Source organism: Zosterops lateralis (assembly GCF_965231275.1).
Source record: "Zosterops lateralis genome assembly, chromosome: 6".
Taxonomy (NCBI): Eukaryota; Metazoa; Chordata; class Aves; order Passeriformes; family Zosteropidae; genus Zosterops; species Zosterops lateralis.
Genome location: NC_139761.1, coordinates 11,836,431 through 11,857,929, shown reverse-complemented (window position 1 = coordinate 11,857,929; position 21,499 = coordinate 11,836,431). Strand labels below are relative to the sequence as shown.

Here is a 21,499-nt window from a genome sequence, read left to right as displayed (position 1 = left end):
TTCACTAATATACTGAAGACAATGGCATTAGATTAGAAATGTCAGCCCACATAAACTGTAAAGAAAAAGACAAAAGCTAAATCCTGCTATTTCCAGCACAAGTTTGAAACTCATGCAATAGGCCTAGGTCTGCCTTGCACTTCTGCCTTTTCCTTGGTTCCTTGAACAAACATAACCAGGTTAATCCACCTGTGTTATCTACATCAAATAAAACCACCTTGGCTAAGACTATATCTGGGCTAGCAATTTCCTATTCCGTACAAGACAGATCTAACAGTTTGCACTCAGCACTGCTCAGATCAATACCAATAGCTAATAATCTGGATTCTTCTCCCATAAATCATAACAAAGACATTGACATTCTTTTGAACAAAGGAGCGAATTTAATATTACATGAGGTATTTTAACAAAGTATATTTTCTCACTGGAATACATCATAGAATAAATATCCCTAGTTTAAACCTCCTGGTGCAGTGAAAGAGAACAGACAGTACTAGAAGTATCCGTGTGTCCAGTGTGACTTCAATTTTCACAGCATGATTTAACACTTGTTACTTATAACTAGAAACCAGTATTTGCATTTCTATACTATCTTTCACCTGAGAATATCAAAGACCTGGCAACTTTTTGATGACCTCCTTCCAAGAGGCACTCAGATCAGGTAAAAAGCTGCAGACAAAAAGCACAGTGAGGTTTCTGCAACTTGCCCAATGTCAAAGAGGAAGGCAATAGCAAGACAAGCCTGATATTCTTTCTCCAGTGTTCAGCTCACAGATGTCCTCTCCTCCTGCACTGATTCCACTTCGTAACATTCACTACTTTTTTGTGTGCAGCGTGTTCTCAGTAGCCCAAGAAAACAAACAGTCTAGTAAACCAAGGTACATAGTACAAAAAAAAAATGGAGCTACTGTTTATTACTTTGAGATATGACCTCTTACCAACATATTTAAAACAATTTCCAAGTTAGCCTTTATCATCAAATGGAAATTTTATTTATATTTTCAACATGAAATACATTAAAATACAATGTTGGGCTGACATACATGCTTTTCTGCAAGACCGATCAATTCTGTCTTGCATATTCTGATTTTAAATAGATACAAGTCCTATTTTAAACTTTTTCTGTACTCTGCTGTTCATGATAATTTACTCATTATTTATAAAGCACCGATTACAGGCTGTACATAACTAGGGAGTGATGACATACAACAGAAGACAACGATTACTTGGTTGTGGATTATCAAGTGCTAAGTTACATACACATTCCTTCAAAATTCAAAAGCCAGCTTCCTTGGAGTCATGAACTGCTTCACAATTTCATCTGTGACCTGCTTCCTTCTTTCTTGATGAGCTGCTACCAAGGGCTGCATTGTTTCAATAAGGACCTTCTTCAGCTCCCCCGTGAGCAACTCCCCACTGGTGTAGGCCTGTCAAGAGAGTGTTGGTTGCTGAACATGGTGCCATTCACAGAAAGACTCAGGGATCAGTATTTCTTTAAAATAAATCATTTGGATGACTGAAAAGTACACACCTTAGAAAATTTGGTATCACTCTGAAAATGCAACTCGCAGAGTTGCATGTTGCCTGTTAAAAGGCTAAGGCAGCTGGCAAAGGTCGTATGAGACAAGTTATTATAAGGACTGAATAAACTATATTCACAAGTTTAACTAGGAAATCCTGTAATTACTTGCAGGAAACTGCAATCTTCCTCCCCAGAATCCCAGTTCAAATAAACAATCACCCTAAGCCTTTTATTTATTTTTTTTTTTCAATAACAAGTACAAATCTTCATATTTTTCTCTCATTGCATTTGAGTAAGGGAGTAGATATGATTAAAATATCCTTTTTATAGCAAACACACTCTATGTTCACACTGTAGTCATATTCACAGTTGCTAATCCATTCCATTGCTCAATGCTGAAATGCTTTAGCTTAGCAGCACAGACCAACAGTTTATTGGTTCAGCCATATTTAGCAACCATGGCTGGAACAGTTCAGCTATATTTGAAATGACAATAAACATGATAATCTTACCTCCCATCATCATCAAGCCATTTTTAACACCTGTTCAAGGTGTAAATGCTGCTGACGTTGACTCAGCAAGAGAAAAATACATTAACAAGAACAAATGGAAATGCAATTTCAGTGGTGTAGTTTGGGGCTTGTTAGTTTGGTACAAAAACACCAAGGTTGCTTTCTCTGGAAGTGTCCTCTGGTGCTACAAGTGAAGCAGCTGCACTCATGCTGCCACAGTGGGCGAGTTCATGTTTTCACATCAGGTTCTGAGGCACCACTGCAGCGAGCTGCAAGCTGTGGGCCAGGCTTTGTGCTCTGCAGTAGACTTAGGCTGACACTCTTGCAGTGGTCAGGGATTAATGAAAAAAATTTCTTTAAGTCAAATGTGCTTCAGGTTTCCATAAGGAATTTACAACAGTACAGAAAGAGTAGCTATCCAACCCTGCTCTTGTGTGGGAAGGAATAGAGGGCTGGAGAACAATCTGCAGCTCTTGATTTTCTTGCAGCTGTTCCCAGCAGGAGAAAGCTGATAAACCAATGTGAGATGGGTGTTATCTACTGCAGCTCCTGCTTTCCAGAGAACACACAGCAGAGAACACACACCACCTGGTATTGGTGATGAAAGAAAGGGAAATGGCTTGCTACCAGCCCTAGGGACAGAAGTCTGCCAGACAGGCTTAAAGAAAATGCAATATATATGAAGCTGTTTTCACCTGGGATCAATGAATCAATTCCTCAGAGCTATTAAATTTCTTGTGATGATAAGAAAAAACCAAAAACCAGCAAGCTTTAGACATGAGCTTTTGTAGTTTGGTAGAATGTTTAGGCACTTTACAGTAAGGAACAAGCAGTGTATTTTACAATTAAAACAACACTAATCTCAAAGGGACCTGATTTGAAAGGCAGGGAAGATATTGTCCTACAGAGTGCTGGAGATTTCTGTGAAAACACTAGGGATTTTTTGTTTTAAAGAAGAGACAGATTGGCCTGTGAGAAAGAACACTGCAAAGAAACAAAAAATGAGATACAATACTGAAACTTGCATGAGAATGCATGGAGAGCATGAGAATAACACCAAAATTACCCTCCTGGGGAAGGTTCACAGGAGGATTGATCTACAGCTCCAGCTGAGGGCTGAGGCACAGGTTTGTCCTCAGGGCAGGGAAGGAATGACCCTGTCTGCAGCTTGGTTACTCACCTGCTTCAGCTGCTCGAGCCTGTCATCATCTTCCAGGAAGAAAGTCAGGTACATGATGGACACATCAACATCACAGTTGCCTCCGTACTTCCTGTGCTCCTCAATGGTGTCCCTGCCCCCGGAGAAGGCGTGCTTGTTAATCTGAAACAACACCACCAGCTCAGGCTGTAATTCCCACGACAAGTGGGATTACTTCACTGCAAACAGAGATGTGTTGTGATCCTCCAAATTCTTTACTAAGGATTAGCTGAAGAATGAGCGGGACAAGTTAAAGCAGAGCCCCAGGACTGAGAAAAGGAGGTCATTAGTACGCAGCAGGGAAAAATGGGTATACACATGCTCCTCATAATTAGATTGCATAATTAGAACAAAAATTAAGTGAAAATTAAAAATAATCTACCCAAGACTCAGTCAAAAAATTTTAAGTCCTTTTTGCTGAAGCTGTTGGATTGAATTTGTGCTTGCAGAAAATGTACTTCACGTAACAAAATTTAAGATATTTACTTTATCAAGTATTTACTTTATCAATTTCTTTATTAAGAAATTAATTTTGAAAGAGATGAAGAAGGCATGGAGAATCCTGCAGAAATCCTAGAGATTACCTAATCTGTTTTTGGGGAAAAGGAAAACAAAGAGAAAGCAAAATTTAAGATTACAGAAGTCTATCTAGAATGCTTAAAATCAGACCAATGCCAAATTGTTCAGTCTAAAAATGGAGTATTTGCTGACAGCCTCTCTCTTTTTAAGCATAGTTTCCTATAGGCAGATGAACAGCACTATTGAACAGATGTAATTGGTAATCCCATTCCCAATAAATTCAGAAGCCACTGGCCTATTTTGAACAGCTATACATATGTAGAACTCTTTGAGGATCCTAATCTTCCTAAAAATTTAAAGAAAATAAATTGCTAAGTGAAGGGAAAAAATATTTCTTAACCATATGCTGAGCTTTCATTTAGCTCTTGTATCTTTTGAGATACCATAATCAACCTGCCAAGAGACACATTTGCATATGAAGCAGATCTTTTTTTAGTTCTGGTATCTAGGAGAGTTATATATTTACAAGTTATGAACATTCCTACTATCTGTATAGACAGTCTAGAGCTTTTTTGAATCTCTCCAACCACCAAGTTACAGATGAAGTCTTGTGTCAACGAACTAGAATCAGAAATCATGCACTGATGGGTATTTTAAGGAAATGAACTGCCATCTGCCACATTACATCTATTCTTATACTGTAGGGCAGCCTGAATAGCTGTCTCAGCATCTGTAAAATGAAGTTTTTACATACTCTTCTGCACTGACCTTCCTCCTTAACAGATTTTGAAAGCCTGTATGAAGTTTTTTCAATGCCCTTCATCTTTACAGTTTGTGTTCTTCCTAAACAGAGAGGGATTAAATACAATATCCCAGGTGAAAGTGTATTTTTTTTGAAACGTAAGATGTTTCCCTTCTTAATCTCAAATTTATTTTTTACATATTCTGGCATCTACTCATTGACTGAGGGTTTCAGTGACTTATCCATAGTGATGCACTGATTTTTCCCCCCTGCATTTTAATGAATCCCTCAGTATGTCTATATACATAAAATCTAAATAACACTTTATAGGAAAACAAACAAGTAATTGAGTTGTAATTTCCTGACAGGTACAAAAAGAATAGTTTATTAAAATGCTGCCACTCATCTCACTGGATTACCCAGAATTCTCTTAGCCATTCCCAATATATACTATACAATATATATGATTTTTTATTTTCCATTACCTGTAAGTTTTGAACCTCATTAATTAGCAATGTACCAAAAATCTGAAAAATGCTGTAAGCAGTAATTTTTTTGTCCAGTGTAGCATTCTCTTTTTAACCTTCATTCATGACCAGAAGTCACCTTTCCTAATATATTTTATTTATTTGCTATAACTGCATTTGATCTTTCACTCAAGCTCTATTTCCATAAAGACTTATTTCTGATGGGCTTCAGAAGCTGAAATAAATCTCAGCTTGTCCTCCATTACTCAACACTTTATGTCATATTCAGGATTTTTCTTTATGCCTTTCATATTGTCCAAGTAGCTAGAATTTTTTTTTTCAAGTAGTTTAAAGACAGCAGAGAATTATTATAATCCAAACACATGAAGAATTCCAATTCTTCAAAACAGTACTGCTCAATCAGTTCCTACAAAAGAGAATGAGGGGTTATGAGGTGGCTGTAGAAAAGTCTCAGCATAAGAGAATTAATCCAAGCTTGCCCAAAAGAAACAACATAAATATTTTTTCTTCTTGTTTTGATAGTTATTTAATGTCTGGTTTCATGCCTATAAATTCCTTCCCAATGACTGATTTTCATTTTCTTTAAATACACAACACAGGTGAACTTTTGCCAAACTAAATCATCTGACACCAGATAAGAAACATATTCCTTTGAAGTTAGAAACAAACTGGGAACATACTCAGAAGAAAATACCCCTTCTGAGTTGAAATTCAGCATACTGTTTATTTGTAAATTGGAGTGAGCAGATTTCTTTGTAAATTGGCAGCTATAGATTCTCAAGCAGCAGGAAAGGTCTGACCTGTGCAGTGTTTGGTGCTCCCAAAAAAGAGAAGCAGTCAAGAGCTGTATATTAGGTTTACATCATAGCCTGTCAAATTTCAAAACTATGACAACACAATATTTATTTTAAGAGCATGAGCCTCCACAGCTCTTATTCTTACACCAGTGCTCTGCAGATATCAGAAAAACAAACATGTTTTGTACTCTTATCTCAGCTAGTATTTGTACTGTCAGACTAGCTGGTAATGCAAAAGATCATTTTGATTGTCTAGCTAAATATGCATAACTCAGTCAATGCCTGAAGATGCTTTGCCATGAAATATATGGACAAACCAATTCCTATGGGTTGAAGGGAAACATTAAAAGTTGTCATTGTAACCAGAAGAATCTCTGAAGGCAGTGTCAGACAGCTGAGGGGGATATCAAAGGAGTGTCAGGCAGCAGCTGTGGGCCAACCTCTGCAGCACTTCCTGATGAAGCTGGAGATTATTTCTACTTACATGACACCTATAGATATGGTTTACGGATGGACTTGACAGGGATAGGTTTATGGTTGATCTCTATGATCTTAAGGGTCTTTCCTGACCACCATGACCATCACTCCTTTTTGTTGTAAAGGTTTGTTCTGCCAGGTTTTGCAGGTTCTTACCTTTGTCTTGATTTGTTTGGCTGTATCAGTGAGGAAGATGGAGGAGTTTGGGTCACTAGCACTCATTTTGGTCTGTGCTCCTTGTAGGGCTGGGAAGAAGACTGAGTGGAGTAAGGCTGGTTTAGGCTGCCCAATTCTTGGTGCTACATCGCGGGTCATTCTAAAGTATGGATCCTAAAACAACCATCAATAAAAGCACAGAATAAAAGTGAAAAACGTGATTTGAAAGCTGATTGATGCTGATGCATTCATGCCCGTAAGAAGTGATGTCAAAAAAGAAAAACCGAAAAAACCCAAACCACTAAATATTCCAGAACCTACTTTTAATTCACTTTATTCAGAACACCAATAAACAAAAGCCCCCTTTTTTTTCTCCATAGTGCTGTACACTCTGATTCCCATAAGTAACATGCATATTTACAAAATTTTACATGAATTCAAATAGTTACTAAAATTGTGCTTAATATGCCTGGAGATAGATGCAGCCTAAAAGGAAAGCTTTCTCCCAAAGCATTCTAACAACCAGCAGAGAATTTGGACTAAATCAGCAATCAAGCTGGCAGCACTGTACTGATGATCTGACTTAAACCAAAGTGAAATATTACTTCATAATATTGTGGCTGATGAATATGATTACATTATCTTCCAGTGTCTGTAGCTGTTACTAAAATAGCTAAAGACTCAAACAGTGCAGGATGTGATTCCTAGAAACACTACTTATTTGAAGTAAAGACCCTATTACTCTCACTTGTATCTGATGTTCTTCCAGCTCTCTCTATAAATTTGAAACGTTAAGGTTCTGCAGCCTTTCTGGCAAACTATTTCAATGCTTCTTTATTCTTACTGAGAGAGGGTTTTTCCCCATGGTTCAACAGAAATCTCTTGTACTGCAAGTTGAGCTCATTCCATCTTGTCCAAGTTACCATGGAGATGGCCAAAAGTTTCTTCCTACCCTCAGGTCAGTGTGCTTTTGCATAGATATTACTGTCTTTGCTTTCCTCGATGTCAGCTCAGTGTGAATGGAATTGAGATCAAGATATCAAAGACTGGATGAATACATGATTTTGGGTTAAGCCTTTGTGTTTTTATCTTTTAGGTCTTTCAGTTTCTACCTCAGAAAGGTGCCTGCAGGAATGTTTTACAGATGCCTCAAGATACCACCATGTAGCTTGAATGGTACAATACAAAACCAAATCCATGAAAACTAAAAAGCAATATGAATTTCTTACCTGGTCAATAGCACATGGGATAAGACACTGAATATTCTCCTTGCCATTGAATATCTGTGGAAATGATGAACTGAAGGATGGAGCAGCTTGGATAGCAGGAAAGCTGATCTTACCTAAAAACCAGTTAGTTTGGAAATACTAAGCAATCAACAGAAGTAGTGATACATAGAATTTTTTGCAATATGTAAAATGCACAAGTGAATCATCCAAATGCTTAGTTGAAGACTAGGCTCTATCTTTATCAAGCATTGCTGCCTTATCTGAGGAGGCTTTTTCATCTTTACCTTCTGCAATGTTGACAAACCTTCAACTGTGTAGAAACTAATGACAAAAGGGAAGTTGTGACTACATTGACTTCAGCAGAAGTTCATCACTGCACACTCTCTTGATCGATGAACTATCTACCCCTTCCAGAAACAGAACTGACTAAGCTTTTCCTTTTTTTCACTTTGTGAGGAATAGCTAGAGGGAATAAGCTTCCCTCTAAGATCTTCAATCACTGCTATATGCACTCTGTACTCATGAAGCATCTCAGATGTGCCCAGTTTTCTTTTTCATACAGGGCTTCATCACAGTGTGGCCAACCTGGAACTGATCAAACTCCTATCAGAACAAACTGCAAGTAGTGAACTTTTACACACATGTGATGAAATCATAATCACAATATCTTTTATCAGAGCACTGCTAAAACAAGTGGAAATCTGTTCCTTGGTTACAGTGAAGGCTGAAAGCTGTCACTGGCCTAATTACTGGATGAAGAATGATGATAATGCTCAGAAACATCCAGGATTTAATGTAATTTTTACACAGAATCCTTTTTCTTGTTCAGGTGACAGAAACCTGCAATTGCAGTGAAGCAAATGGGAGATCTGAGTTACCCAGAACCTTGATAGTTATGCTATTCAGCACTCAAACTTTTCATATATGTAAATGCCCATGTGTATTAATGCAATTTTTTCTGACAAGTTTCTTTACAAATTTGGCATAGAAAGTTCTAGAAGGTAAGATTGTAGCTCCAATCACTGTAACAAAAGAATAAAAAAGAAAACAAAAGTCGTTTTCTGTTTTGGACCCTTCAACATTAGTTAGGGCAAAGTACAAAATGCAAAGTCAAAAAGTTAGATGTTATCTTAGAAATTTCATTGTGTGTTCTATTCTGAAGGAACAACAATAACATCAGAATCTGCCTAGAAACATAATCCTCCTGTTTTTCCTCTCTGTTTCATGAGTGGCAGACACTAATCTCTTTAAACTACTACTTAAAATAGCTCAATTGAAAGTGAAAGCAAGCACTGTATGATTTCCTACCAATGCAATCACTGTCTGTAAAGCCAAAGATGCCTTTCACTTGGTTAAATGTGACATGCTTCTGAACTTTGACAATGTTCTTGTAGAATCCAGCACTTGTACTGTGAGAAAAAAAAAAAAAAAAGAAATGGAGAAATAGAATGAGAAGAAGAAGAGAGTGTATGCACAAACTCTGACTGCAAAAGCTGAGAACATCAAAAAACCTGCAGGATTAAATCTCACAGTTTCAGATTTTTTATGACCAGTTGAGATGATAGTTGGAGAATCATTTACAAACAGGAATTTTATGCCTTGAGAGTTTAATTTATTCTTCCCTTTCCCCCATTCTTCTTTAAACTTCACTCAATGCTGTATTATTAAAATAATTGACCACAACAAGTTGCTGCAATGCCTTCTGTTAAAAGGCAATAAAGTGTAAACACATCTGAGAGATTCTGATACCATCTTAAGCAAATCAATCCAGAAGTTTCTTGGTGGATTAGGTATTTTTACACTTTAGCTGGTTTAATATATTTTTCATAATTTACAGATTGCACACCCAAGTATTTGTTCATATGTTACACAGGATAATGACAATAATATATATAAAACGTTAGCAGAAAAAATGTTTCTATTTCAAGTGTTATAAAACTTGTCTGGAAGCTTTCAAATTTAGACACACTTATTAAAACATTGCTGGTAGTCAAAGCTAGAGAGAAAACGCAGACACTTTTTCACTACAATGCTCTAGAGAAATTTATACTTACCCTAAATATTCTAAATCCGAAAATATAAAGGTTTTATTGACGTCAAAACCACATGCAATGATGTCTTTTGCATTTTCTCTTGCATATTCATGTGCCTTCTCAATTGTCATGTCCTTCCAAAGGTATTTCTCATCATCAGTTAACTGTATTACCAAGGGAACATCAAATACTTCTTGCAGCCACCTAATAGAAGCAGATATGTTTTAACCCAAATTAAGTTAAAATGAAGATGTAGATCATGCAGCTAAAATATTTTTTATAAATTTAAACAAAAGTAAATGGAGAGGTCTGCTCTTCCCTTGATTGGCATATGCAGTTATATTTATGTGAACAGATGTTTTATACAGATGATAATGACAACTTACCTGGAAAAAAGGCTCACACTTACTGTTTCCAGTACACATGACAGAGGTCACCAGTTGCAAAGGAACCAGAATTCAAAAAGGTTTTACCTTTCTGAGCCCAATGACTCTGTGTCCTGCTGCTGCAGGCAGCAGAGTAATGTTACTGCAGAGTAATGTTACTGGGTCTTGTAGGGAACTGGTTTTTAGGAACAACAGAAATTCTGAGGAGTGCCACATGGCTAAGAGAGTACGGAAGAGGGCTTTATGGTGCTTTATGGTGATGCAGAGATTGTGATCATTTCAGTGAAAAGGTTAAGACTGAATTAAGTTCATTAATATTCACTTTATGTAATCAGAACTCCTTGCAATGTATCATTTTGGCAGTTTCACAAGCCATGTTCAATGTTTCTTTTGAAAAAAATGCTTTGATTAATACAACTGGTAGAAACAGTAACACAACTTACTTTGTGAACATAAATGGGATGAGATGACCAACGTGCATTGCCTGAGATGATGGCCCTCTGCCTGTATAAAGGTAAAAGGGCTTCTTATTTTCATAAGCATCAAGTACTTGGTCCATATCTCTAGAAAAAAAAAAAGAGAAAACAAGTGGATATTTCTCACTCTTCAGTAAGAAATATCTGCTATAAAAAGCCTTTATTCAAAATCTGAGTGTTTTTAAAGCCACAGGTATTTATGAATAAATTATAGTATGGGGGAAAAGTCTCCAAGAAAAATGAAATCAAATGTGATAATTTAATGTTGAAATTGTGCAACTTTTAAAATTACTTAATTGGATAATAATCTCTAGGGCCTAATAAAACAGCCAGGGACCACTTCTCAAACAGGTTCAACCAAGCAGCTTAGCTGACCTCTGGTGGAAGTCACGCCCTCAGTCATGCCCAGGCCCTTCTGTGAAAGCTGGTGCTGCCACAGTCCAAAAGCCCCTGTGTGCTTTAATTACAATTAAACAGTGAAGGCCACTGGCAGGCTCATGCTTAAGACCATCCCCTGAGCCTTTTCTGTACCACAAACAGTGAGAATGAGCCTGCACTCTGAGTACATTTCCTGTTTGGGATTATTGAGGACATACCAGAAACCCACACAGACAACAGTTTCAGGTGGTGCCAGGGAAAATCTGCAACAGTTGCTAATTTCAAATGGCACAGTTGGTTTGCCTTGGTATAAAAGCATATGGTTTTTGCTGGCTACAGGCTTCTCCCAATAATTCTCACAGGAAGTCTGCCCAACAGGACCCTTTGAATTTTAATAAAAGAAAAACTCACCTGTGGGAAAAAAAGATTCCTCTGCGTAGAAAGTGGTGAGGTTTTTGCCCAATAGCTCTTTCTATTCGATTAATCAGATCTGTGTCAATTTTACTGCTGCCAAACCGAACTATAATCATAAAATGTTAAAAAAAATAATCAAAATAAGCACAGCACAGCTACAATCAGATCTTGGAATACCAAGAACATACCAATGCAGGCTAGATCAAAAAAGACATCTTCAAGTCAAGAAGTCAAAGTCAATTTTCCTGATTTTGCCTGAAGCCTCAGCAGTCACCTCCAGTATTAACTCTATGCTAGGAGGCTCAGCTCACTCACAACATGCAGTATTTTTCCATCCACAAATTACTATAATTGCAGTCTCCTTACAGCAGAAGCATTGATATTTCAAGCAAAAAAAACATGCTAAAGAAATCCATTCAGATCACCAACTTGGCATGAGCCATACAGTAAAAATGCCTGTGAGGCTCTGTATATTTCTCTCTTGATGTCTAAATTTTCTGCTGCCAGACAATATCTTCTTTTGCTTTCACTCAAATAACATCACCAAGCCCAAATACTCTTCTGCAAACATTATTCTTCTTTAATATGTATATGATTACAGACACTGCTCCCCTCAAGAGGCTTGAAAAGGAAATGCATCATGCTCTTCATGGCAACCAGTAAGACTCATGACTTGGTGGTTTAGGAAAGGTTGTGATAGAGTAAAATAGAAGTATTTTCCCTATTCCTAATTCTGGGATCTTAATAATCAGGCCAATGCTCTGTGATTTAAACTTGTTTGAAAAATCTCTGTAAAAATTGCACTTGCTATTATTCTGCTCTATTAAATATTAGAACTATTCGACATTGCACTAATAAAATGCAAAATGCATCACAAAATGGCAAATTATAATCTGAATGAATGCTAAGAAGAGATCAAATGAGCATGAAAATGATTCAGCACAACAGCAACTGGTAAGAGGCTAATCTGACAGAAACAGAAAACATGAAAATTCCCTGGATTAACTGGGACTAGCTGCCCTAGAAATATTTGTGGACTGTCAAGAGAAAGTGATTAGAAAAGCTCTTTGGGTATAAAACACTTTACTGGAAATGGCTAAATATCTTTATTATACATTCAGAGGCTGCACAACTCCCTTTACCCATGATCACCTTTTCTGTTAAAAAATGGATTATTTTTCCCTACCTATTTCCTCCTATTTGAATGTTCAGAACATCTTAGGCTCTCTGCTCGCAAAGAATCTGCTTTCTAAACAGCTTCTGACAAAGCTCTGCTCCTAAACAAGCTTTTAAAAAATTCCTAGTGTCTGGTGTTCTAGCTTTTACCAAAATACAACTTTTAATTCACTGTGCAAAAGTCCTGAGAATTGCCATTTTCAAAAGCTTATTTGCATTTGCTGAAAATTCATTGTGTACTTTTCCTCTTTGCCATTGCCCTGTTGTAGCTACACGGAGAAATGTATACCCTAATATTTGTTATACAGTAACTCTGGTGACCAGGCCAGTCTCCTTGATCTCTGAACAGTCATGACAACTGGGAGAGGCACCTGGAGGCTGGAAGAAAGCAAATACCAATCCTACCTTGAAGAAGGGCTAGAAGAAGGAATTGTGGAATTGAGGTGGACAGGCCAGTCCACCTCACCTCAATCTCTGGGCGTGTGCTGAAGCAAATAATCCTGGAAATTATTCCCAAACATTAAAGATATGAAGGTGACTGGTAGCAGTCAGCAAAGATTTATGAATGGAAAATTATTGTCAGACCAACTTAATAGTCCTATGATGCTATGACTACAGCTGAGGTGAGAACAGTGAATATTGTTCACCTCAGCTTTAGTGAGGCTTCTGACACTGCCTTCCAGCTCATTCTCAAAGAACTGATGAAACCTGGACTAGGCAAATGGACAGCAAGGGGAAAGGACACCTTAAGTTTTAGCTTTTGCATTTTTCACATTCTGTGCTGCCTTAGTGTGTAACCCTGAACTTCATAGGAAGTGCTAGTAAGTTCTCTTCACAGGGTAGGTAGACAAAACAATCCTTTTCCAGCTTGAGAACCAAGGACAACAGTTGCAGCCTTGAGCCCAAAAAGCATAAACAACAGTGAATTGAAGAGAGCAAACAAGGAGGATGGGACTCCATAACCTGAAGCTGTAATTAGAAAATTAACCCCAATATGTAAATGGACCAAAACTTATAAAAGTGTGAAAACTTGTTACCAGCCATCCATCTCCCAACCATCTTGGGCACAGTCCTGGCCAGCCTCTTGTACTGCCCAACCTGTATCCTTTTAAGGCCTTTTAATAAATACCTATTTATTCTCTTAACTCTGTCTAGCATCTGTTCCAGGTCAGCCTCTCAAGGCACCAGAACTGAAAACTAGGTCAACTGCCGAGCTCAAAAGGTTGTGAGCAGCAAGCACAAAGTCCAGCTGGAGGCCAGAGCCCAGTCTCAGCAAGTGTGCAGGTGAAATACTCCTAGGAGGGGAGCTTGATAGAACAGATGGCTCTGGTGCTATCGAGAAGGAGCTCAGTAGGCTGGAGAAATGGGCTGATGAGAATCTCATGAAATTCCGAAGGGAATGCAAAGCCCTGAATTTGGGGAGGAATAACTCTGCACATGGGTACAGCAGGGGGCCAAAGGCTGGAAAGCAGAAGCACCTCAGGGTCCCAAGGTCCTGACAGACAAGGAATTCAATATAGCTTGTAATGCATTTCTGTGGGTTGGATGGTCTGAGGCCTTGTGGGCTGCATCAGGAACAGTGCTGCCAGAAGGTCAGGGGAGTGATCCTTTCCCTGTATTAAGCACTGAGGAGACACATCTGGAGCACTAATTCTGGGATCCAACATAAGAAGGACATGGATATAATAAAATTAATCCAGCAAAGGGCCAGGAAGATGAAGGACTCACAGCACCTCTTACAAGAAAAGTTTGAGAGAGCAGGGATTGCTGAGCTTGGGAAAGAGAAGGGTTAGAAGGGATCTTATCAATGTGTATAAATATGTGATAAGAGGGGAGGAAATAAAAAAACAACACCAGACTTTTCTCAGGGGTATCCAGTGAAAGGACAAGGGGCAAATGGTACAACTTAGAAAAAAGAGGAAATTCCATTTAAACATACAAAACCCCTTCATACTGTGCACGTGGTCAAATACTGGAACATGTTGCCAGTGAGGCCATGGGATCTCCATCCTTGGAGATTAAAAAACCCTACTGGACAAGGTCCTGAGCAACCTGCTCTAGTTGACTCTGCTTTGGGGAGAGGGGCTGACTAAATGATCTGCAAAACTGCCCAACCAACTTCAACCATTTGGTATCACCTGCAATTTTTCAGCTTACTGAATTATCAGCACAGTTAGCATAAAAAGCTCTTTCTCACTCATTCCTCTGCTCTTTGCTCATGCTCAAACAAATTTCTAGGGATGTTCATGTCTAGTACTTAGCTGACAGAACCCCTCTTCCCAGAATATCTTCAGGCTGTTTTGTTGTGCTACCACACACTTAAGTGCACATCTGGGACAACCATTTGAGAAGAAGACCTCTGTCAATTCAAACACTGATTTAATTTCTTCTATGTTTGATTAAACATAAGCACAGTGGCAACTTTCTCAGTTACCACTAGTAGCAGATTACAGGTGGCACAAAAAATTCCCTTAGGGTAAGAGCTATCCAATGTAATAAGTTCTTGGACAATACCTTTTATTGTTATTTTTAAAAAGGGAAGGAAAAGAAGGAAGCTTATCAATAACAACCAGCGATTGCTTCACATCCTGAAGTGGCTAGGCTAGAATTCTTCTCTGAAAAATTTCCAACACAACACTTAGAACAAGCAGAATGACTCATTTATCAAATCCATCAATCTGAGAGTAGTGTAAAGAAGTAAGAACCCTTTAGGTTAACTCACGCTATGGAAGATGAAAAGTCTTATGTACACAGTTACTGGAAAAAAAGGGCATGAACTTATAGTAAGTTGTTTCTAGGAAGATTCTGAGATTGTGCCAACACAATTGTGCAATTTTTCCTTTTCTAAAATGGTCAGAATCCCTTTTTTCCAAGAAAAAACCCCAAATCACTTCTTTGTAACTCCTATGCAAGTCAGAAAATTATGAGTCATCTTCTCCACTTCGAGATTCTAATAAATGTATTTTTTCCTTCTCTCACATTGATCTATATTTTCCTTTGCACACTTTTCCCTTTCCAACTTTTTCTTTCTCCTGTTACTTTCTGCAGACTCAGCCAACATGTGCATACATTTGACACAATCCCTCAGTAACATCACAAAGAGTTAAAATAATGCTGACACAAGCAACCATTCCAAAAGCAAATATGATTACTGCCATGTAAGGGTGTTTGCTCTATTGTGAGAAAAAACTATTGAGCAGGCCTCAGCAATGTACAACTGAGGCACTAAACATGACTTGAAGATTGACAATAATGAAAAAAAAAGGAAAAAATGGAGAAATTAATGAATAGGTCTCTCACTCGTTCCTATGCTAGACTCAAACAAGTTATTAAAATAGCAAACTGTAAAACTAATAAGGAAATTACCTAGACCTCTGTTTCTTAAACTACAAAACTTTCCAAGTTTTCTAACAACGCCATCTGAAACATTATACTGCATTTTCCATATATTTTCCATTATACTGCATATTTTTGAATGAGTTGCAATTTCTTCATTCCAGCCAGCAACTGGCTGCCTGTAAGTGTGCCTTCCATTAGACTTCACAGATTTCTGCATTAGTTTTGGATCATTCCTGCCCTCTCTAATCTATAAGAGATGTGAGAAGAGGGTAGGAAGAATCCTTCAGCCTGGCCAAAATGCTCTTCTGCATTCCAGCCAGTGAAGATGGAGATACTCAGTCACAGTGTCTTCATCACTGTAATTTCTAATAACAATCCTTACACCAAAAAAAAAAAACCACATTAAAACTTGGATTTTGAATTTAACAGTTCTTTGCAAAGTATTTAAGTCTTTCATAGGAAATCTCCACCTGGGACATTTTCATCTCTTACAGCAAATTCTTTAGACATGGAAATGCTAAGATGAGACATAAATTAAATGTTACCTATGATGTTTTGATCTGGTTTTGTTATGATGCCTTGCTGTTTCTGTGGTCATTAGGATCACTTTACACAAATTCCTTAGTAGCAGTGAAGGAAGAGTTATACCTATGAGCTTGTCATAATCCACGCCTTTAGCATTCGATGTCTGCACATTCCAGGGATCCACTAAATCCTCATCCTCTTCTTTAGTTGTACCATTGTTTATTAATACAAGATCTTTTGGAGGCAAGCCTGCCTGATAGTCTTGTCCTGTTGCTGTTTTATATGACAGTTTTAATGATAAGAGCATCCTCACTGCTGCATCAATTTCATCCTGAATAAAGGAAAAAACCCAAACAACTGTTTGCCTTAACATACTTAAAATAGACAATTACATTAATGTCCCAACCTTTCAAAATCCCACACCCATGCTTTGATCTGAACTGCATCATTAATAAACTCTAAACTCTGTCCTGTTAAAATGTTTTCAGCATCACTGTCAAATGTAGAAGAAAAGCAAATACTTTATCATTAGAATATAAATAATCACCATTGCCAAGATATTTAAAGCACCTAGGTCTTGCTTTTCAATTTCTGCCTATGAAAAAAATGTTTGCTTGCTTTTCAGAGGTATAAAAGGCTTAGCATTTTTACCATAAATTTCTAAGGTATGTAAATAAAATATAAATTATTATCTAATTTACTTTACAATGCTTTTAGTGGCTCACCTTAAAATAATTTATTCATTACAATTCATTGACAGACTTGAAGACAAACTAGAACAAGAAGTTATGGTTATGACCTCTCTAATGTAAAGCTATTGTAAAACCTCATGCTAGCAATAAATAGAACAACACTTTATATGACTCTCAGTTTTCAAGGCTTACTCCCACAGGCAATACATTAAGAGAGCTCACATTAAAACTGAGCTCTCCTTGCCAGAATAGTGATGACACAATAGGGAATCTGAAATAAATGGCAAATTACTGAATTATTTAAGAGAGATTAGGAAGAGACTCTCAGTACAGTTACAGGAAGACCTATTTGATAATGTCTACAATAATTCCTGCAGAAGAAGATTTTCATGAACCATCTAAAACCACGAAAGAATGCAAGTGACATAAATTTACTTGATAAATAAATGCCTTGGATCCTGTCACACGGTATGGCAACTGAATGAAGCAGACTTCTGGGACTCTATTCTTACTTCAAGAGTAAAAACTTCAGCCTTGCCAATGACCACTATACTCCAGGACATAAATACTTTTCAACAAGAGTTTTTCTCATCACAATGCAAAATAGACCTTAAAACAATAAAACTCTTCAGCACTCAAAGACGTACCTAAACTGAAAAAGAAGGGGTTCAAAATATGACATGCAAATACCTTTGGTGCTTTTCCTGCTTTCAGTGCTCTGACTTTCTCTCCTTGTTCAGTCACTCTTTCAAACAGCTGAAGTGGACTCAGAGACTTCAAATCACAGTCGGGGCTGTCGGCCATTTCGCCAGACTGCACAAAGATCTGTTTAGGTACAACTCAACTCAAGTTATCCTCTTCCAGCTCTTTGGCTTGGAGATTCAAAATAGCAGCAACAAAGAGAACTGCAGGGAAAATTAGTACGTTTTACTCTTTAGTGTAAGTCTTCAATATTAGGTGAACAGAATAAGAAAATAAAAACTACACTGATCCATATCACATTCTATTCATATCAAAATGATAAAGGTGGAGACATTACACAGTGAGCTTCAGTTTCACCCAAAAATGGACAGAGACTGACAAGAGTACCAGGTAAATTTAGACATCACTGTTCATGCTGCCTGTCTATGTATTTAACACTAGAACACCATTTCAAAGTCAAATTCCTGGCAAAAGAAAAATAATTAAATTCATGTATATACCAATTCAGAGCATCTCAGAACAACTGGTAGAGGCTGATTCCTGATTTATGTTCCTGCACTGACACCCTGTTAAATTCTGGATGATGAGACTTTCAAAACTACGATGTGGAATTTTATCTCAATACATGTAATAGAGTACTTCAGCCCAAAGAAAAACACACAAGAGCAAAGCTCAGCCATCTTCTTTATGGCTTTCCTCCAGAGGTTACAAAACACATTGATGACTGGTGAGAAATGCTGCTTTCCGAAGAATCCTTGGGTCAGCAACAGGCTGTGAATTTGCCTGGGTTGCTCAGAACTATGGAAAAATAACAGGAGATGGTTTGAAATGAGGACATGGCTGAGACTAAGACCACAGCAGTGTGCCTAAGTGTCCATGTCCACCAAGCAGGAAGCTCTGTGGCCATGTAAAAAACTACTGACTTGCAAAGGTCTGATCTCTCTGGAGAGACCTCCTAACAAATTACAGACCCACTGCTGTGCATGGAGCACAGACTGACTGAGTGCTGGCAAAGATACACATTCCTTGGGCTCCCATTTCCCAGAATTAAAACAAACAAAAAATCCAAACAAAACCTCCAGAAGCATATAATAGCTGCATTAGCTGTTCTGCAATATCTCCAAGCCTTCCTTGTACAAAATAATCACTCTAATCATAACCTTGGTTATATTTACATAGTGCTCATTTAAACTACTGCTGGTGTAAAAAGCCTTCACCTGCCCAGCACACTTTGAAGGTCGATTTGGTAACCAGGTGGTTACCAAAACATACCTATCATTAAGGCTGGCTGCCAGTCAGCTGCAATATTCCCATATTTCAGTTGCAGTTGATTACCCTTAGAAAACTGGGAAGTGGACACATCCACCTGTTAATGTAATTTGTTTACTCTATTAACTCTTGGATTAACATACTTAGATCACTTAGATATTAATACTATTAATACTATTAATACTTAGATCATACTTAGATATTAATACTTTAGTTTTAAAGCTAATTTGATCCCTTTAAACTTGACTTTTCGCAGTTCAACAGTGTGATTAAAAAGTAATTTGAAGCAGAGCAAACAATTTTTGATGCATTTCTACAAATTAAATAATTTTTTTTAATTTGGATATTGCCTTCCTCTTCTTCATGGGCAGAGAATATTTTAAGTGTTAAAGAAAGTATAGAATAAATGCATATTAGAAAATGTTTATAAAGATTACACGCACCCTTTCTGTAGGAACATGTCATTTATATTTCCTGGCATCAAATTTCACAAAATAATAAAGACATAAATAAGAATTTTCTTTGGTGTAGAACAAATTGTGACTTGTTGTTTTAACTTAATTTCTTACAGTACAGTCTTACTGATGAATTGCCTCCATTCAGAAAGGCTGAAATGACACCTGACACTTGGCACATGTACTGGAAAGCAGCAAACCAGACTCCTTAAAATGTTTGGAATATTATGGACTTAAGCTGAAAAGAGAATCTCAAATGAAAGTGCATCTTCATTGAGAAGTAGCAAAAATAATCTAGGTGGTGCAACAAGACATGAGGATACTGTGACTGTAAAATGCAAAACATATGGACTGCTACACCTAAAGGTTATTTCTATTTACCTCAGCGCTCCCCCTGTTTGCTCGTGGAATTCAAGCCAGGAGCTAAGTAATGTGGAACACACCTTTTTTTAATTCATTAATGCAACTGTGAACCATTAAAAATAAATGTCTGGATATTCGACTGTTTAACAGGATTGTTTTTTCTTGCTTTCTTACGGATAGTATAAAAATTAACAGTTCCAGACAGATGACATACCACAGGCAAACAGATCTGAAGGGAAAAAATGATGCATGGGAATTGGAGAATGAACCATCAGGATATTTAGGACCAGACCTAGGATGACCCAGTGCAAATTTGAAAGCCAAGATGTGTGTGCTTTTTCTACCTATGAAATGCAGGTAACTTATGGTGGGTACTGCTCCTGTGTCCATTTCAAAATATTAAATTGCTTTGAGACAAAGCTCAAAAATAATCCTTGGCAAAGATATCAGAAAACTACTGCATCTTCCTCCCTTTCCAGCTGGCTGACCATCACAGACCTATGATTATTTGCAATGTCTGCAGTCTGACTTGGTAAGTTAGAGACCTGAGAATTAAAAAAACAAGGTTTCCCATTAAGTTAAGCAGACAAACATTGCATGAAAGTACATTGTGACTTCCTAAGACAACAGTAATACAACAGTCCAGTCCAAGCTTTCATGAGGAAATGAGAGAATGTGAGACTAAGTCTAAAAGCACTTACATTCCTGAAAACTGTTTTTCCTCCTGTAAAAAAATCAAAACAAAAAAAGTAAAATTAAAGTAAGTAGCATCCATATAGATATCATGTCAGGCCTTGAGAGGCTCCAACATCCGCTGCACTTTACAGCAGACTTACCTTCCCAGTCATGGCAAGCATCGATTTACACACGAAATTACAATAAAGAGTGCAAAACGAGATGACAGATAACCCGAGCGTTCAAAGACTGAGGAAGTCACCAGAAGAAAGCCCGACATCAATCTTTGCTATACGGCAGCTGTGTAAGAGCAAAAAGCTCCCGTGCAGGAACGCCTGTGCACCAAATTCCCCAACGCGCCCGTGTTCCCTAATCCCGGCGTCCTGCAGCATTCCCTGCCACGCCCTGCCGGGCACCGCAGAGCCACCCGCCAGCTCTGCCCTTCCTGCGCTGGGATGGGTTTTCCAGTGACCTGGACAGGGAAAAGGGCATTTACACCTCACTCTTAACCAGGCAGCCCCGCAGGGAATGGAGGAGAATCCCTCAGGCGCACGGACGCATCTCAAGGGGAAGTAGAAAACGTGCCCGGCGGAGACCCTCTGCACCCGGCGCCTCGCACCGGTCACAGGGGCGGCAGTGACCGCCCAAGCAGCCCGTCTCCGCCCGCCGGGGTGACCGTGCGGGTGCCCATCCCGGTGCCCATCCACATTCCCATTCCCATTCCCTTGCCCGGCCCGTCCCGGCCCGGCGCCGCCGCTCCTCACCCGCCGCTCCTCTGTCACCACCATTGCATCACCCGCCCGGCACGGCCGCCGCGCCTCCCGGCTGGGAAACACAACCCCCCGGAACCATTGCCTCACGCTCCCTCCTGCTTCAGTCACCAGCCCAAGGGAGCGCTTTGCATTCCGCTCGCAGCGGCGGAAGAGGAGCTTCTTCCCGCTCAAGGAGCCCCGGTCTGACCCCTGCCCTTCCCAAT

General features: G+C 38.5%; 1 protein-coding gene across 4 annotated transcripts; it reads right to left on the bottom strand.

Moving 5' to 3' along the window:
* Positions 1-969: 969 nt before the first annotated feature.
* Positions 970-21,395, bottom strand: WARS1 (tryptophanyl-tRNA synthetase 1). Of its 4 annotated transcripts, none has more exons than XM_083863586.1 (12): positions 21,288-21,395; positions 20,550-20,572; positions 17,750-17,964; positions 16,491-16,698; positions 11,325-11,433; positions 10,503-10,622; positions 9,695-9,877; positions 8,949-9,049; positions 7,641-7,753; positions 6,412-6,585; positions 3,215-3,355; positions 970-1,427 (listed from the first exon to the last, which is right to left on the bottom strand). In XM_083863586.1, the coding sequence occupies exons 3-12, from the start codon at positions 17,861-17,863 to the stop codon at positions 1,269-1,271; spliced, it is 1,422 nt and encodes a 473-aa protein (XP_083719712.1). In that variant the 5' UTR covers positions 17,864-17,964; positions 20,550-20,572; positions 21,288-21,395; the 3' UTR covers positions 970-1,268. The 4 variants fall into 4 exon arrangements, with proteins under 4 accessions (XP_083719712.1, XP_083719714.1, XP_083719711.1 ...); XM_083863588.1 differs by having other exon boundaries at positions 17,750-17,884; positions 21,288-21,381; XM_083863585.1 differs by lacking the exon at positions 20,550-20,572 and having other exon boundaries at positions 17,750-17,884; positions 21,288-21,353.
* Positions 21,396-21,499: the final 104 nt, after the last annotated feature.